This window comes from Bemisia tabaci, chromosome 7 (genome assembly GCF_918797505.1).
Source record: "Bemisia tabaci chromosome 7, PGI_BMITA_v3".
NCBI lineage: Eukaryota > Metazoa > Arthropoda > Insecta > Hemiptera > Aleyrodidae > Bemisia > Bemisia tabaci.
Genome location: NC_092799.1, coordinates 16,709,429 through 16,729,504, shown reverse-complemented (window position 1 = coordinate 16,729,504; position 20,076 = coordinate 16,709,429). Strand labels below are relative to the sequence as shown.

The 20,076-nt window shown below is 42.3% G+C and overlaps 1 protein-coding gene across 9 annotated transcripts in view; it reads right to left on the bottom strand.

The window, feature by feature from the left end:
* Window positions 1-20,076, bottom strand: part of Ten-m (teneurin transmembrane protein Ten-m) — a 709,737-nt gene that overhangs the window by 136,820 nt on the left and 552,841 nt on the right. For all 9 annotated transcript variants that reach the window (XM_072302525.1, XM_072302526.1, XM_019040131.2 and 6 more), the window contains one exon: window positions 7,880-8,095. In XM_072302525.1, the coding sequence (XP_072158626.1) occupies window positions 7,880-8,095 (216 nt within the window). The remainder of the gene's footprint in view (window positions 1-7,879; window positions 8,096-20,076) is intronic.

Genomic DNA, 20,076 nt, shown 5'->3' with positions numbered 1-20,076 from the left:
ACTGGTTCTTACATGAAAACACCTATCCGCGTAGGGAAACAAATGACACGTATGCATGCTGTTGTTGTTCCTAAAATGAGCCAGAAATTGTAGGTCCTAGTTGCAAAATGCAGTCCATTTGATCAGCGCCAAAAATAATTGTTAATGCTCCTTATCCAGGAGTTCGTTTCTGAGCTTCCCATTCTGAAAATCACAAGCTACATTGCTTATCGGGGAAATAATATGAGACGGATTTTTCTAGTCGAATTTTCTCTGCACGGAGAAAAAAAACTCGTGCGTGAGACCCGAAGTTTAGGTCATATGGATCTCTGAAGTTTTCAGATTGAGCATCTGAATACTTTAGGTCTAGCTGCCGAAGTTCGGATCACACATCTGAAACTTCAGTTCTTACATCTGAAGTACTTCGGTTCTCACATCCGAAGTACTTCAGATGTGAGAACTGAAGTTTCAGATGTATGATCCGAACTTTGGCAGCTAGACCTAAAGTGTTCAGATGCTCAATCTGAAAACTTCAGAGATCCATATGACCTAAACTTCGGGTCCCACGCACGAGTTTTTTTTCTCCGTGTGAGGTATAACGAACGACGAAATACATAACCTGCAATGACAAGATAGTGCGGGAATATGTGACGAATTTTTCTTATCGAATTTTCCCTGAGGTACAACAAACGACGAAATACAAAACCTGCAATGACAAGATAGTGCGGGAATATGTGACGAATTTTTCTGATCGAATTTCCTCTGAGGTACAAAGAACGACGAAATACCTAATCTGCTATGACAAGATAGTGCGGGAATATGTGACGCATTTTTCTGATCGAATTTTCTCTGAGGTATAACGAACGAGGAAATACATACCCTGCGATAACAAGATAGTGCGGGAATATGTGACGCATTTTTCTAATCAAATTTTCTCTGAGGTACAACGAACGACGAAATACATAATCTACAATGACAAGATAGTGCAGGAAAATGTAACGAATTTTTCTAATCGAATTTTCCCTGAGATACAACGAAGGACGAAATACATAACCTACAATGACAAGATAATGCGGAGAGTCCGTAAAAGATACTTGACGCGAAAAGGCCCGGTCGCAAAACTTGAGCCATCTTGGAAATTAAGACCTGGCGGCCGGGAAAGTTTTCCGTGCGGCTTTGATAGCATCATCTAAACGCTATCTATCATGGCTCAGGTTCCAGTCTATTGACCCGGTTGACGTGAAAACAGCATTTTAACACATCCAATGCATTATTCATGGTAATTACGAAACTTGGTCCATCCAACTTGATGCATTATACTTTCCGCGCTGAATAAAGATCCGGCGGTAATTTTGATTAATGTTTGCCGGGAGCCTGGGTCTAATAGGCTCACCCGGGGTTACGGCCGGGTGTTTTGTCCGCGACGTCGATATTTGATGACGCTGTCGTCAGGATGGGGCAACTTTCCGCCTAACAAAGGGGGTTAACTTACGACGACAATGCTCCTGAATCCATCAAATTACGAGATAACAATCTACGATATCTTCAAAATCGATCATAATCACAGAGAATAAGCAGTGGACCAAAGGTATTTACACTGGGAACTTGCTCACTAATTGAACGAACAAGCTGATTTGTCTTAATTAAGGCGCGAAAGCAGCGCAGTAGATGTGCAAAATAACATAATTGCATGTTATTTTACGAAAGTTTAGATTCTGAGAGGTCATTATCAGCTCGTAGGTATGCTGAACGAGAATATTTGTCTTCGATGAACGTCCTGTGGCAAATATCACAGATGCTTACAGCTTAGTTCCAAAAATTACATGAGCGTCATATTTAAAGTTCAAACAATAATTTTCACCATTTGATACTGACAAAAATATCGTCTCTCTAAACACGCACTTGGTGCCGGCCTGTGGCACGGTAGGGAACGATATGGTCTCTTTCACCTTCGATTTTCTGGGAAATAATAATAATAAAGAGTAAAAAAAAAAAAAAAGTCATGTTTTGGCTGTTACATTGACTTTGCTCAAGTGTAAAACCCCAAATTGTTACTAAAAATAAGAAAAACGCCTATGTTTTGGCTGTTACATTGACTTTCTTCGAATGTAAAACCCCAAATTGTTACTAAAAAAATTGCTCCAAAAATATGAAAGCTGAAAGGACAAAAAACACAAGATATCATTCTCGTAGTGAGAAGAGTACTTTCGCTATTTTCCAGCAAAAAATATAAAAATATATGAAAAAATATTCAGTCAATATTGCATTCGATGATTCAGTTTAGACCGCCACACCCAGCTTTGAACTTCCGAGATAATCCCTTGATACCGCCTCATTCGGCACCCCTGTCGCGTGCAGGTAGCAGACGGAGCGACCGGAGCGTGCAAAGAAAAGAGGATTGACGTGGAGTCCATGGAGATCTGGAGATGGGGCCGGGACTCGAGTGGCGATGGAGAAGGGGGGGGGGGCACTCGCGCTTGTATTGGTACACGGCCAACATATGTCAGACACATACAAGACTCTAATTAATGCAATAGTTGGGTTCAATTTGTATTTTTGCCAATTAATAAAATGCGCCTGGATAGGCTTTCGCGGATGGCGAGCCCTGCGCCCGTAACTCATAATAATTCACGAAGATCCCGCGGTCGACCCGCGGATTTCGTCGCTCCTCCGACGTAGGGGCGTATCTCCGTTCTCCGCTTGAGCCTTGTTCCACGTTTGAATCCGTGCTATCTGGGGCTCATGCAGGAAAAGAGATAGGTTCTTCTGTAGGAGGACCGACGATTTGTGGCGGGTCGCGCTGCGTTTTTGCACGGCATGGCTGCCAACTGCCCCGCCCGGGACCCCGGAAAGGAAGACTTACAGGTCATTGTTGCCAATTGAATCCGCGACCGGGGCTCCGGATGGGAAACCCATATTTTATGGAGCCCTTTGCTCGCTCCGAAAGACAAATTATTGAAAAAAAATCTTCTTCCCTTGGTCGGATTTTTTTTTTTGAAAAAAAGTATGTGGCATCTGGTGAGTTGAAATGAAATAATTTGTTATTTAAAAAAATTATTTATAGCGAAGAATTTAATTTTTTAATGGGAGATAATTGTTTTCCAATCCGAATGGAACGTTGATTGTAAAGAAATTTAATGTAATATATAAAGAAAAGTAGATTTTGACATCAATTACAAATTTTTTCTTTGGATAGTAAAACCCCTCATCTGAATTGAAAGACAAGTGTTGTCCACGTAATTTTTCCCCCTAAAAGAATAAAATAAATTGTTTTCTTAATGAAAACTGATTTTTTAAATCTAAAAATCCCTTAAAAGTCGAGAATTTTTCTTCCAAATTGAGAAAAAAGTCTTCTCCGACCGTGAATTTCCCTGTAGCGCGAAAGTAACTTGCGCGGATCACTATGACGTGTCAAGAGTGCGCGTTTCCTTTTCCAGCTTTGGAGTCTCTGGATAGGACAAAATTGCGGTTTGAATTTGAAAAAATTCGCATTCCCAGTTTTCAAGTTGCGGGCTGTAAGTTCGGAGACAGAATCGGTGACAAAAGGCGAGATCGTTCCAAAAACCGCATCCGTAAAACTCGAACTTTTACCGCGCGGACACGGCTAAATACACGCCGGATTAATTTAAAGTTCCCCGGGGGACTAATCCGGATTTTTTCCCCCCCAAAAAAGTTTCCACCTTCTTTTCTCCACGATTTTATCCGCCATCTTGACTGACAACGTTAATAATTTTTCCATTATAAGCTCGACAAAGATATCCAATAGAGGCGTGTGCGGGGCGAGGGGCGCAGGAAGACGCGATAGGATTAATTATAAAATCGCAGTGCCATCATTTTGTGATCCCTGCTAGGAGAGTTAAAGTGACGTAGGATCCCTGGCCCGGCTCCTTTATTCTCCGCGAGTACAATCTACTCTGCCTTCCAAAGGGACGGGGGGCGGGGGGGGGGTCGAAGAAACCCTAATCAAATTAAGCACGACTTCCCAATTAGGTTAGCTCATTGTCTAACGAACTGCTTTCTTTCCCTCCTCCACGCAAGTTTTCGTTTTTTCTCCTTATTTTCCGACGGAGCGGCGAATTTCGTCGGAAATAAAGTGGTTTTACGAACAAGTAACGATCGCCATAAAACTTCTCAAATGGACTGGGTGAGGGTTCATGATGCTCAGTAGCTTTCCCTCATTTTTATGTTTAATATCCTAATTGAATTTCTGTAAAACGTGAATATCCAGCGCCGAACTATGCTAACCGTCCAACTCTTTCCTGCATATTGTGAAAAACAACTGAAGAGCATTGTGGAAGGCTGTGTCGAGCGATACATCGAGCGTTTCATGATTAAAAAAAAAAAAAAAAAAAAAAAAAAAAAACATTTTAGAAGTTTGAAAGATACCCGAACGGAGGATTCCGAATCCAAAACGAATGAGCGTAAATAATGAAAAATTAAGGCACAAAAATGAGCTACAGGCTCAATTCATCGTTTCTTTCGCGAGAGAACGTCACTGCATTTCAATGTTGCCAAATCCCCCCCTCCCCGCGGATTCCATTTGTTCCGTAAGTCTTAGATATCTCTGACTGAAAATTGTACTGGTTTTTCTTCTAATCTTCAGCAAAACTCACACAATTTGGCCAAAAATACCCCAGGTACATTCTTTTAAAAAATCGAATTGTCCCAGTCAATGTTGCAATCTTGGAAGGAAGTTACGTTCCTTCGTAAGGGAAAATTTTCACGCAGTACTCGAAAACGGACAAATGCATCGATTAACCATTCCGAAGATCCCACTTCGATCCCACAAAGACGGCCTCAGGATTTACCGAGATCCTGACGGACGATGTCCTGATACACGGAGTAATGCGCCACCTCTAAAGGCCTCGCCAGGGACGCAGAATATCTCCATCACCCTGGAAAACAAAACCGCGTACCGCCACTTCCTTCTAAACGGAGTTACGCTATTTTCGCCACGGACCCGGAGCAGTATATCCTCGGACGAACGCTTCGCGAGACAGGAAGCAAGAAAATGAGTAATTGGGGGGACGGGTGGGGGACGAAAGTATTGAATACTTCGTTAAAAGAGACATGAGCGCATTAAAAAAGCGGCCCGGAAACGTAGAACGAGACGAGAATCAAATGCGAACGGCTTGAAACTCGCGCAAGCTCTTCTTCCGCGGGACCCGGAGTGTGGGGATTTTCAGACCATACGGAGCTTGGGAGGAGGTGTAGTTGGGTTGTTTCGACGGCGGGGCGACGATTTATGCCCGATTTATGCGAGGCGGAGGGATGGCGACGGCAATTTTTCGGATTATTGACGCAAAAGAAACAATACTGGCTGCCGACGGAGCCGGAGCGCAAATTGGCTCGCGTCCAGACGGGGGGCTTCGATCCTTGCCCAGTGCAGCGCCCTTAATGATCTGCTGCACTGCCACCGCTCGCGCTCGACGGAAAATCTCTGCATGCGGGGATGCACCCGCGAAAGAAAACTGGTCGAGCAATCCTGCCGTTCTACACGGGAAAAAAAATTGTTGATTCAACAATTCAATTGCTAAAAACAGTGAGTGCAATGTTTCAACGCTGATTTTACAACAAAAAAATTGCTACTTTAACCACCCCCGTGGTTAAATTAGTTTACAATGTGGTTAAGGGAGCATTTTTTTGTTGTAAAATCTGCGTTGAAACATTGCACTCACTGTTTTTAGCAATTGAATTGTTGAATCAGCAAATTTTTTTTTTCCGTGTATGCAAAAACGCCGCATGAGCCCTCAGGGGCAGTGTTCGAAACTCGCAAGCGCCAACGCGCCAAATATGCGCCTAAAAAATTAGGGCTCTGCACCAACGTGACCCCTGAAAATTGCCCCGTAAAAATCTGGATTTTCGCATGAAGTCACACAAAGAAAGAAAAAGAAATCTATTTGAATTGAAAAAATTAAAGTACGAAGAAATAAAGTACGCAAGTCTTATGTACGTCTATGTATGCGTGAGAACCACCAAAACAATTATTTTGCATTAATTCTAAAGGATTTGCAGATTTTTTTAGGTACCATTGTTCTTTTCCCGTTCTTAGGCGATTCAAGTATTGAAGTGTCGAGTAAAAAGAAAATAGGGAAATAAGTCATACCGCATCATACTCAGCTGTATATTTGTGCATCATTTGACTCCAAATACGGAACAAAGGCAAATCAAAGGAGATCAAATTGAAAACGAAGTGATATTACACACTAAACTGAGCGCATTGAGTGAGTCTTAATCTAGATTACATTATAAATAAACCATGGCAGGCCTTTCCGACGTATCGAACACAATCTGCTTACGGTTCGGAGGGGGCGAATTCTAGCGGTAAGTCGATTATACTGATAACGCATGGATCAGTCCCCTTCGATATCTCTACTTCCAATTCAATTTTTCGCCCCGCGTAGTCAAATGGGGTCAAAAGCTTCCGACTTCAGAAGCGCCGTCTGAGGAACGTCGATAAGCTTGGGGCAATTTGGCAAGGGTTTCCTAATCCCTCCCCCAAGGATTATCGAGCAACTTTCAGCTTTTGGGCGATCGACCGATTGAGTTCGCACCGCATGAGAAAGGAAACATCGTTTTCGGATTGGGAAAAAGCGTTGAGCCCACAATACACTGGAAAAAAATCTTCTTGATAAATTATTTTGAATTAAAGCGTCGCTTCTTGTCGACGAAATTGTGGTTCTTTTTCTTTTTTTAAAAAAGTTAAATCCGAAGTATTTTTGAGCCCCCGGTTGGGCATTGTTGGCCGTTTTAATTGCGGCGTCGCTTGAATTTCGGCCGAGATCGGATGCGGCGCTGTGTCGCCGGATAGGAGATCCAGGGACATTAGGGCGCCGCGACGCTCCGGGATGTGTAATTAAACGTCCGACCGATGATATACGACTCACTCTTTGCATATCCTCGTTAATGTCTTCGTGCCATTTGCGCACCCCCCCCCCCCCTCCTCCCTGCTCAGAGTGAACAAATTACTCGGCAGTTACTCGTATCATTTGCCTGTACGGTTCTCGAGGATGAATGGTTGACGAAGAGAAACGTCTTGTGTTTGAAGAGCTACGTCACGATTATTTGCAGGGACAAAATATTTTAGGGACAACCCTCCCCCCCCCCCCCACAAAAATTTCAGCGATGTGACCGAGCGAGGCAAGATGAACGGCGGAGGTCTAGTTGTTCTTCATCTAACGATGACTGATGAGCAAATTTTGGGACAAAAAATATTTTGAAGATGGCATTTCAATCGCAGATGAGAATGGATTGTAGTTCTGTATGCAGTGTTGCACGGGTGAAATGAAAAATATGAAATATTGAACATTTCAGTGGCATATTTCATGCAATTTCATATAGTTGTGAAAAATATAAAAAAAAACATGAAACATATTTTCAGGAGCTGGGTACACAGCACGCACTAAAAAACACCAAAAAACAAAAACCAGTCGCCTTACATTTAATTTTGCATTTAATCTCTAAGAATATTTGTCACTAATTTTCTTATCTTCCTGAAATTTCATGAAATATTTCACGATTTTATCTTTTATGAAAAATTGCAACCCTGGCTGTATGTACATGACTTCACTGGAAAAAAAACCACACTGGATCTAGAGTCCAGACTCTTGAAAACATTGACAAGAAAAAATACTATTGATTTAATCAGATTTACGCTTAAATCAAAAGGAAATCCGCTCAAATTAAGAGGCTTGGTTCTTGATTTAAGCATAAATCCGATTGAATCAAGAGTATTTTTTCTTTCGATGTTTTTAAGAGTCTGGACTCTAGAACCAATGTGGTTTGTGATAACTTATTTTCCAATTTTTCATATTATCTCTAGAAATGCAGCCGCTTGAGAAATGGAAAACAGCGTTCATCTCTACTGAGCATTCGGATAAAAAATAAGGAATGTTCTTACCGTTATGGACTAGAAGGGTTGAGTCGCGCGCGAGGGCGAGCTCTGAATCTGTGAGTGTGGCGTCGGATGCGTTATCCGAGGTTTGCGTGTCGCTGAGGGCGCCTGGCTGCTGGTAGGTGTGCTGCACACGCCCACTCCCCAGGTACCTGCTAGGCGAATTGTCTTCACCTTCAGATCCACTCAGGCTGTACGCAGGGTACAACCGGCCGCCTTTTCCTGAAACACGCAAATTCAACCTAAAATTAGCATCATAAAACAAACCCTACTAAAGTGGTGCGAAATAACCACACTGGAAAAAAAAACACATTGAATCTGGAGTCCAGACTCTTGAAAACATTGACAAGAAAAAATACTCTTGATTCAATCGGATGTTCGCTTGAATCAAAACGAAATCCGCTTGAATTTAGAGGCTTGGTTCTTGATTTAAGCTAGATTCTGATTGAATCAAGAGTACTTAATCTTGTCGATGTTTTTAAGAGTCTGGACTCTAGATCCAATGTGTTTTTTTTCTAGTGCAGGTTGATTTCATTTCTAATCGTTACAGCTCTTAAGTTAATTTACAATCCATTCACGGAGACTTGATTTTAGGCACTGAAAGAACAACATGAGAAAAACGGCTGATGCGGGAAAATTAATTTCGCGCCTTCAATTGCGTGATTATGCAAGAATGCTCACGCAGAATAATTTCATACAAGTTCCGTTTGGTCAATGGTCTCAATGGGAGATCGATTTGTGGTAAAATTCAATTCGCCTTCAAATACGCGAGTATGCAAGATGATCACACTAGAGTCGAAATAGTCGCATGTAAGCGCCGTGAATTAACTCACGGTCAATTCCGCTTATTAGCGCATTGTCAGCTTTCTCAATGGGAGATCGGTTTAAGAAAGAATGCATTCCGCCTTCAATCACGTGATTATGCAACAATGGCCACACGAAAGTCGAAATAGTCGCATGCAAGAGCCGTATTGGCTCATGGTCAACTGTTTTTAAACTCATCGTCAGCAGTCTCAACGTGAGATCAATTGCGGCTAATACATTTCGCCTTCAATTAAGCGATTATGCAAGATGACCACACAGGAGTCGAAATAGTCGCATGCAAGCGCCGTGAATGCGTGCGCCGCTCACAATCAACGGTTACAGTGAGGAATCGACTGAATCCTGTGCTGTTACCACTTTAATGTTTTATAATAATCGCTGATGGAGACCGATTTCGAACTAAACTAATTTTCAACTTGAAAGCTTATCGAATCTTTGACTCATTAGAAATGCATACTTCTAGAGACTGCGCAGTTGCTGCAATTACTTCACCGTGAATAATTACACCTACTTCCATGATTATAATTTTTAATTCCATCAATTAAATTCCACCTCATATCAGACATCTCACGTTCCTGCTCATCCAAATTAAACGACGCGTGCTCGCCCTCACCTCTCTCCTTCATTTTCCTCGATTCGTCTCCTGGGCCCGAGCCTTTCCCGAAACATAATACGGAGCCATTGTCTACCTCGGAGTTTGGTTTCCGGCACGTGCCGCCGATATTTTTCCCAATACCAATTAATTTACAGCCGGAAAGTTCCTAAATCGGATTTGCCGCTCTTCATATCACCCCGCAGCGCTCCGAGGGCTCCTACAAATTGTTTCGATTCGAGTTAAGTCAGATTATCGCTCATCTCCCCGCATTTTCGGAACCTCGAGTCTCCGCAAGTTTGACCCCCCGCCCCCCTACTTTCACATCCCTCTCTACAATTAAATTTCGTTGTAGAGAGGCCGGCGCCGTAATTATCGCTGCAGCGCCAAGTTATGGCTAACTTCTTTATTCCATAATGCTCCATATCTTCACTCCATCGGGCGACCTGACGCTTTTCGCCCTGTGCTCGGGTCGAATTCTTCTTAATTTCCACGTCTCTTCCTTCGTCAGAACGTGCCTTATCTTAATTTTCCGGCCGCGATATTTTTCCCTTTTCCTCGTATCCTTCGATCCTATCTCTACTCGAGGATCGTACCAAGTTGGACCGTTTACCGAACTTTTAACATTATTGAGAACTCTCTCCCTTTGTCTCGGTTGATCGGATGCCAAATTTTTCCGACTCCATTCAATGCAGACTCCTAGAACAAGAATTTGCTGCGAGCGTGGCAAAGATAGCGCCACACGTCTTACCTCTTGCGTGATCTCGAATCTTCGTCGCTATGGTCGTGGTATTTTTTTGTGTTTGAGCAGATACTAAAAAAAACTTTACCCTTGTAAATCAAAGATAACGCGCACGTTTTATATACTTTCCACGTTCATGTTATGAATTCTTAAAAATTACTAGCCCGGTGGATAATTTGAAGAAGTTTCCGGCCTTTGCGTCGCAAACTAAACAGTTCGTCTGCGATCTCACGTTACAGGAAAATTGCCCCGTTTGAGCTGTGGTAATGTTTGTTGAAAGTCTATTATTTTGAATCAAAACTTGATCTAAACAGGGAAGATAAAGTTTAAAACACTCATCCGATCGAAGCAGGAGATAAAAAGTTTCTAAGTATATTTACACTGAGAAAAAAATGGGGTCATAGGAACCGTAAAGGCTGTTTTCTACGTCAGCCGTACCATTCGGTTCCTGCAACCGTATTCCCAGTTCTTGGAACATTATTCTCGGTTTTTGCAACCGAGTTTTACCAATGATTCTGCTTGGTTTGGTTTCTTGAATCGAATAGTTTGGTCGATAAAGGACACTGCACTTACAGTTCGAACTTCAGTTCTTAGTGTGCTGGTTTTCCAAAAAAACTTATCAATTGCTTTACCTCAATCTCAATTTCATAAAACGTAAAAAAACTATCGATCTACACAATAGTCTACGATGGATCGGTTACAAAGTGAGGTATTCTTCTGGGTACAAGGATGAAATTCATCCGACATTCCATCTCCGACCAGCTGATAGATTTGGGTCGTGCAGAGCTTACGAAGGCTCAGATTTACGGGGTCAGCACAAAACGAATCCCACGCGAAAGCGCGTAAACCCTCCGCAGATACAATGAGCACTTAGGCTTTTCTCAAAACACGGGGTTCAATTAGTCTGGTGCACAGCTGGAGATATCGGCGCGGCTTCGGGAGATGAGTCAACACTGACCGAACGGGGTAACTGAGTGTCCAAGTCAGAATCCAACGAGTCGATTTTCTCGTGAGCCTCGGTTCCCGTAAGAACGGACTAATGCGAGGGCTCATCATGAAGGGAGGAGGCTCGGTTTTGACGTGGGGCGATTTGACTGGGGAAGGATCCCCCGAGAGGGCGGGTGGGGCTTCGACTGGATCGACTTTAATATTCGGTGACTAGGCAGACTTATTATATTAATACAGCCGGTGCTCGGCTATTGTCCGTGCTCACTTATCTCCCTCTTACAGCCGTCCGTTCTTTTCCTTCACCGATTGTTCCTCGTCCCTGTCATTCCGCGGGGATCCGTCGCACCCTAGGCTGAAGTAGCCCAGCGAATAGAGTACACATCTTCTGTTTCTTCTCCTACTTCATCCTTTGTTCCTTCTTCTTCTTCTTGATTCTTAGTTCCTCCTTCTTCTCCTTCATCTTCTGTTCCTTCGTCGTCATCCTCTGTTCCTTCTTCGTCATCCTCTATTCCTTCTTCGTCATCCTCTGCTTCTTCTTCGTCATCCTCTGTTCCTTTTCCTTCTTCTTCTTCTTCATTCTTTGCTCCTTCTTTTTCTTCTTCTTCACTCTTGGTTCCTTCGTCTCTTTTTTCTTCTAATTTTTTCCTCTTCACTTTTTGTTTCTTCAATCTTCCTTATTTCTCCATCAATTCCTCGATACTGTGTCCCTTTTTCTCGCTCTTCTTTTACTCTACCTTCATCTTCTACTCTCTTCTTCCTCCTCTTTCTCTCTCGCTATTCTAGCTCCTCTACTTTCTTAGAAAAGCATGAGAAGTAACAATAAGTAAAATAGCCACCAAAAAAGCCACGATAAACAGCTAGAGTAATCTGTTCCCTGTTAAAAGTATTCCTATATATTTTTTAGTTTTATTTTGTTTCGCCACAGGACGTTTTCTGTTACACTGAAAAAGAAAACACATTGAATCTAGAGTCCAGACTCTTAAAAACATCGACAAGAAAAAATACTCTTCATTCAACGGATTTTTGCTTAAATCAAGAACCAAGCCTCTTAATTTAAGCGGATTTCCTTTTGATTCAAGCAATAATCTGATTGAGTCAAGAGTATTTTTTCTTGTCAATGTTTTCAAGAGTCTGGACTCTAGATCCAATGTGTTTGTTTCCAGTGAATTCCCTCTTCATCTTCTGTTTCTCCGTTTTTCATCCTCTTCCTCGCCTCCTCTAACTTTTTCTCCTCCACCTCATTTCTGATTTTCCAGCTTTCCCGCCTTCATCGACCTCATTTTTACGATAGAGGACTCGGGGTATAATGTCACCCGGATCTCGGGCAGTTGGGAAGTTTCCTTGGCGATTTCCGCGGTTCGAAATTGGGTCGCTCGAGGGGCACTGTGCGCTTGGCGGAGGTGGTTCATTTGTTGGATAAATATTGGGCTCCCCTGTCTTATCAACCTGTCGGCGGGGGGTGGCGGGGTTGACGGCGGATGTGGGCTGCTTTCCGCATTGATTGCATTCCTTCGTCCTCCTCTTCTGCTAATTAGTCTCCGCTGTTTACCTGCTCCCGGGTCCCTGGTCCCACCCAGCTAACTATTCCATCAAACTTGCAAATTTCAAATTTGACGTCGCTCCCCCTGGAATATCACCTCCGCATCCTAATTCAACCGCGGAGTAGGCCAGGGTGGCGCAGCAACTTGAACGACAAAAATTCCCTCAACTCCACTGCACTATTTTAAAAACAAAAAATCCCTGACTGATTTAGACGGTTTTCCGACGTATCTTGGGATACCCAGAAACCGTACCCAGAAGTCTTTCGACTATCTTTGGGAAGGCTTTTCTCTTTGGCCAAATTCCCTGACTCTTAAAGGTTTTCCCACGTTTTTCCTTATTGGTTCTTAATATTCTACTTTACTGGTAACCTTTGACAGCACTTTTTTCAAAATGTTACAAATCGCTGAGCTTTAAAATTAGGCTCATAATAATAACCATTAGAATTTATTCTTTGAAACTTTCTCTATGCCAAAAACTCGATTTTTGCAATTTTGTTTCAAGATACTCTTTCTTAAAGTTCATTTCGCATATTTAGAGTTTTGAGAGGCCGAGATATAACACCATAGGAGGACTCTATGCGACGAGAAGTAACCACAAGGTTTCCTCTTTTTTTTTGCTTGCCCTTCTCAGACTCCAACGCATATTCGTGCAGGGCTTAGGTGGTAGAACGTAACGTGGTGAGAAAATCCATTTATTCCCAGAGGTGCGTTAGGCGATACAAAAACGGCCTCTCAAAAAAAGTGTGAGAATCACTTCCACCAGCCGGGCGAAACAGAAAACCACATTTTTTCGGGCTCCGAGCGAAGCGAGGGGGAGAAAAAAATCCCAAACGGGACCACGAACCTCGCTTTTTTCCCGGTAGTTTCCCCGAGCCACTTTCCGGACCACTTAGGGAACACGGCCCCCCGCGACGAGCCTCCGAAGTTGCCGGATTTCCGCGAAATCCCGTTCCTCGCACGAGGGACTCGGGATTTTCGGACGCGATGAGGCGACAGCGCCCTCTGTGGGAGAAAAATGGAGGTGGACAGACGGGCGACGTGTTTCGGATGCACGACACGGCGCGGCGTTTTCCGCGGACAGAACGGACGGAACGCTTTTCCACCCCTTCCGTTCCACCCCCACCCCCTTTCCACCTCACTGCCGCACCATGTGCCACATTTCTCAAAGCGGTGGCTGCGGCGGCGTAATTATCGGTTGACCCCGTCTCTCTGTTAAGTGCTTTTTAGTTTACAAATGCTCCGTCAGCGGCCGCGAGAGCGCCATCGATGCCAAATTTCCAGTTAAAGTCGTGTACTTCCCACTCCCGCTGCAGGTTCGTTACATGTTCCTAAAAACTAGTTTTATGATTTTTTTTTAAAGTTTTGACATCGCGCACGGGTATGAGTGAGAAGGAGTCCTGTAATAATCGATTCAAGCAGCAAAAAATTATCAATATATGATTTAAAAATTCCGAGAAAATTTTGAGACTATTACCAGTTCCCTACGTTGTTTATGTTACCCTGAAAAATTAAATACAAATTTGGAGTTTTCTGTTTCTACGATATAATTCCTACGATTATTTACCGCAATTTTTATCAAACTGAAATTGAATTGATGAAATCTAATGTTTTGACGAAGGAACATCCTGTACAAGTTTTACGAGGTCTAAATTCAGATTCAAGAGAACTGAAGGCAGCCCTCAAGACATCCAAAAGATGTTCACAGAACTGCGGTGTGAGGAAGAACCAAGATCTGGCAACGGCGGAAAGTTTCCACAACCGGCGAACTAGAAGCGGGAGAGGAGTTGGAGGAAGCGCAGGCTGGGGATGTGGGTGGCGGCGCGCGCGGGGGGAGGGGGTTGCTTTTCACGGAACACAATGCACCAACCCCCCGCCCGCCCCCCGCAGCGAGCTCGCTCCGCGGGTTTCCATTTCCCGAAACCCGAAGAAAAATTCCGCTATCAAATTTCTCGTGTTCCCACTTGATTGTGCTCCTAATTGGAGCTTTCTTCCCCCAACCCCAACCCTTCCCGCACCCCTGGCTCGCATTGTTTCCTCCTTCGGAGATTCGCGGAGCCCGTCGAGAGGTGCTGCGTTTCGGGGGAGAAACACTAACCGGGGGAAAACTGCGTGAAATTACATCAATACATGACCACCGCCCACGTCCTTGGGCTGTGATTTTGATTTCCCCCTCGTTGGAGATTGCAGGTCTCGGAATCGTGTCTTGAGTGCTTCCGCGTCAAGGGCCGCTGACATCCTGTCAACCGGTATCGCTTGATTGATCGTCCAAATCCAATCGCTACACAGTAGAACGAGTCCTCGGAAAAAGTCGGACATGAAAGTTTTGGGTCAATAAAATTGAGTACGCAACTTGGTGGTTTTGAACCAGAGGATGTAAATTTCAACGGAGCGCCCTTTTAGAGTAACCGAAAGAAAATGAAGATGTTGCATGTGTGAGGAATTTGCGATTTGATTGTTGATTCTCATGTAAAAGTTCGCGAGAAACACGATGGTGCCACTGGTTTTCTCTGAAATTAACTCTGAAGCTCAAAAAAAGCTCTCATGTTGAGGCCAAAGTGGAAGGGATATCCCACGCTATCCTGAGAGTCCACCTCTACATCATGACAAACTCTCCATGCAAAGATAGGGAGCAAATACATTTACAGGGTTGCTGTGTTTTCAGTTTTAGAGTCCCCAAATAAAGTGGCAGCCCTGTCAATGTATTTGCTCCCTATCTTTGCATGGAGAGTTTGTTTTGATGTAGGGGTGGACTCTCAGGATAGCAGGGGATAAGCCCTCCATTTTGGCCTCAACTTGAGAGCTTCTTTAGAGCTTGGGAGTTGATTTCAGAGAAAACCAGTGGCACCATCGTGTTTCTCGCGAACTTTTTCATAAGAATCAACAGTCAAATCGCAAATTCCTCACACATGCAACATCTCCATTATGAACAATTGAGAAAAGTTAGTCTGATTAAAATTTTGAGTTTTGGCAACGGTGTAAATTTAGTAACGCAATACATCCCGCGAAGCTCTTTGCTTGAAATCGTAATTCAGGCCAAGCGCCTCGCTGCTCGCTTCGTATATCGTATCTACCCCCTCTTGCATTTCAGTTGTTTCAGTGCGCCCATTTGTTTGAACCCCTTTCTTCCTCTTCCGCAGCTTTTAGGCTAGTGCGCGGACCGCTTGTTTGTTGAAACCTCGGAGGTTACGGCCTTTTACCCAGCAAGGTAGTCTACTTCGGCGGAAAAGCCAATTTAGGCTTCGTTTGGTTTATTTTACTGTGCACTGAAGAAGGCTCAGATCCCCAACTGAGAGTTTGTTTGCACGCAAAACCTCTTCATGAGCCTACCAGGCAAAGTATTCAAGAATTCGACGGTTCGTGAATGTTTGATGAAATGCTGGAGGAAAACCGGATTGCAATAACGACAAAATATTCCGAAAACAATCAGCAAAATAGAAAAATTCTATAAAATTTCAAAGGAAATGAGTCAGTAAAATACCTTTGCCATAGACAGCTGAAGCAGATATAGTCAAAACGTGAAATCCGACTGAGAATCATAGCCTAAGACATGTCTGCCTTAAAAAACTTTTAAAAATGTCTTCAACTTGGAGGGTACAGGCAAACTACTACGTGTAAAGCCCTGAACTTTGAAATTCTGTTACCATGTCATTATTCAGGTAAGAATCCCGAGAAAAAATGGATCATTCAAGCTCATTGAAAAATGAACGATCCGGATCATTCAATTTGAATGAGTTTTTCGTCAGCTCATTCAAATTTGAATGATCCAGATCGTTCACTTGATCATTGAATTTTAATGCGCCCGAATGAGCTTGAATGATCCGGATCATTGGATTTCAATGAGCTTGAATGATCCGGATCATTGGATTTCAATGAGCTTGAATGATCCGGATCATTGGATTTCAACGAGCTTGAATGATCCGGATCATTGGATTTCAACGAGCTTGAATGATCCGGATCATTGGATTCCAACGAGCTTGAATGATCCTGATCATTGGATTTTAACGAGCTTGAATGATCCGGATCATTGGATTTCAACGAGCTTGAATGATCCGGATCATTGGATTTCAACGAGCTTGAATGATCCGGATCATTGGATTCCAACGAGCTTGAATGATCCTGATCATTGGATTCCAACGAGCTTGAATGATCCTGATCATTGGATTCCAACGAGCTTGAATAATCCTGATCATTGAATTTCAACGAGCTTGAATGATCCTGATCGTTGAATCCCAACCAGCTTGAATGATCCTGATCGTTGCATTTCAACGAGCTTGAATGATCCTGATCGTTGAATCCAAACCAGCTTGAATGATCCTGATCGTTGAATTCCAATGAGTCAAGGTCTCGGTCTGATGAGAATCTGTTATAAAAAATTGTAAACAGTATAGAAGCAAAAGTACATGGGTATCCATTCTCACTGCTTTGCAGTTTTTCTTCAACAGAAAAATGAAGGGGAAAAAAAACATATGATGATAGAAAAAGTTAAAAAAACACAGGCTCACCAGAAGTTTCGTCCAATTCCTCTTGAAGTAAGCTCATCCTCCGCCCTATTACAGTAATAGCGTGAATGTACCTTTAATAAAAGTAGTTTGAAGGTGAAAATTTTTGCTACAAACCATCTCCCCCACGCTGTCAAGAATGCAAACCACAAAACAGTCATGATGGGAGAGGCTCGTAGCTTTGCCGCCGAGTTGCAAAGCTGCCGCGGGGATACTTTCCATCAACAACTGAAAAATTTAACTAAAAAGAAACATATTAAATTAACAGCATAACCAGACAAATGTTGAATTGAAGAATGAACCGCGCGTTTAGAATTGCATGAGTGACATCGCTGTTACTCTGACTTAAAAGAAAGAAAGCAGCAAAAATTACATAGGGATACAAGGATATGTAATTGATTTTGTCTTTGAAATAATTAAATTACTTAGATTGTGCTTTGAATTGAAACAAGCCAATAGGTACTTACAATTTTGTGCTTGAGTGTTTGTTCAAATGAAGTGTCAACGATGGAGACCATATTATTGGAGTAAAAATGTATCTTCAGAACACAAAGCAGTACATTTGATGGCTGGAGCACAACTCACAGGTATAAGGTAAGATCATACTGATAATTTGTTAAACGGTCTAGGGAAAAAACGAGAAAATTTAATGCAACACAGAAGAAAAATCTGAGCGGCGACACGCTAATGATACGCAGGCAGTAAGACTAATCGTAGTCGTAGACTGATCAGATCAGACCAACGCGAGCCCCGCGAGCCCTCGGCCGCGTAGGTTTGGGGTGGAATTTCCAAATCTTCCCTTGCTCAACGGCATCTTCCTTTGTTTTCCTCACGCAGCAAACTGCAGAGTGGCCAGTGGCGGGAGGCGGGGAAGTAACGGCGTTGCCACATTGCTTAAATATTCTTCCATCCTCCTGTCTTAAGGGTTGCTACGATTACGTCACTTTCTTGTCTCTATTTTTTATATTATCATGTAAGGCTCATTTTTTTTATTGTCATAAGACTAACGAATTTACCGGAAAAGCTAGTGTGAGGGAAACCCTTCTTTTCTCGATAATTAAAATCCTCTGCTCTGTAATTTCTCTTCTATACTGCTTTGAATTCTATCTCTTGTTATTTCCCTAGACTGTTTAACAAGTTATAAGTATGAACTTACCTTATACTTGTGAGTCGTGTTCCAGCCATCAAATGCACTGCTTTGTGTTCCGAAGACACAATTTTATTCCGATAAAATTTTCTCCATTGATGACACTTCATTAGAACGAACACTTGAGCACAAAATTGTAAGTACGTTCGGCCTTGTTTCAATTCAAAGCACAATCTAAGGTAATTTAATTATTTCAAAGACAAAATCAATTACATATCCTTGTATCCCAATGTAATTTTTGCTGCTTTCTTTCTTTAAAATCAAAGTAACGGCGACATTGCTCGTGTAATTCTAAACGCGCGGTTCATTCTTCAATTCAACATTTTTCTGGTTATGCTGTTAATTTAACATGTTTCCTTTTAGTTAACTTTTTCAGTAGTCAATGAGAAGTATCCCCGCAGCACTGCCGTGCTAAGGAAGAACGCCGTATGAATATTTGAGAGTTGCCAAATTTCCCTTGATAAAACATGTATTTTTGAAAACATTCTTGTATATTTTTCCTTGAAAAGTTCAGATATTTTGGATTAAATTAAGTACAAAATTATCTGAAAATTTCAGAAAGTAACATTCGCAATTTCCCAGTAAATTTGGTTTTTATTGGAGGAAATTTGGCAACGTCTGAAGGCTCATACGACGTTCTTCCTTGGCACGGCAGAGCCAGAGCAGAGCAGCTTTACAACTCGGCGGCAAAGCTACGAGCCTCTCCCATCATGACTGTTTTGTGGTTTGAATTCTTGACAGCGTGGGGGAGATGGTTTGTAGCAAAAATTTTCACCTTCAAACTACTTTTATTAAAGGTACATTCACGCTATTACTGTAATAGGGCGGAGGATGAGCTTACTTCAAAAGGAATTGGATTAAACTTCTGGTGAGCCTGTGTTTTTTTAACTTTTTCTATCATCATATGTTTTTTTTTTTTTTTTTGTTTTTTTTTTCCCTTTCATTTTTCTGTTGAAGAAAAACTGCAAAGTGAGTATGGATACCCACGTACTTTTGCTTCTATACTTTTTACAATTTCTTTATGATAGATTCTCATCAGACCGATACTTGAATATCCGAATCTGCTGATCATATCATCCATATCATTCTGGTGGCTTATTCAACTTCAATAATCTTGATCGTTGATTTAATAAGCTTGAATGAGCCAGCATGTTGGGTCGTTCAATTTCAATGCTCTCGATGATTCAGTTACGATAAGCCTGATCATTGGCCCAATGAGTTTGAATAAGCTGATAAATTGAATCATTCAAATTGAATGATCCTGATTATACAAGTTGAACGATCCAACGAGTTAGTGCATCCATGTTGAATGATCGAATGAGCCAGCGCATTCAAGCACATTGGGTGAATGACCCGATGCACATTCAAGTTGAACGATCCAATGAGCCAGCGCACTCAAGCTCATTCGGGATCATTCAAGCTCATTGAAGAATCATTCAAACTCATTCAGGATCATTGAAAATTGAATGATCCTGAATGAGCTGGAACGATCCATTTTTTCTCGGGGATCCTCATAAGCTATGAGTTGAATCACCTCAAAATAATTGAGATATAACTGGACCACACATCGTAGTAAGTAACTACTATTTCAGACCCATTTTAGAAACTACAAATAATGCTAAAAGTTTCCATGAAGGTTTTCCGATTAAATGCAAGACAATATACTTCATGAATGCTTGGAAAGTGGAGGATTCAGCACGGCATATTATGATACAAATATTTTAACTCTGGTGTGAGCGGTGAAGTATCGCGCGAAACTGAAGGCGTCTACGAAGTTTTTAGTATTTTCCATCTAAATGTGTACGAAATGATTTATGATTTTGGTTGGAGTTGTTACAAATCGATAGGTCAAACATTGCAAGACTAGAAGAGCCACTAGATCAGTCTATTCCCAGGAGGGTCTTCAAGACTA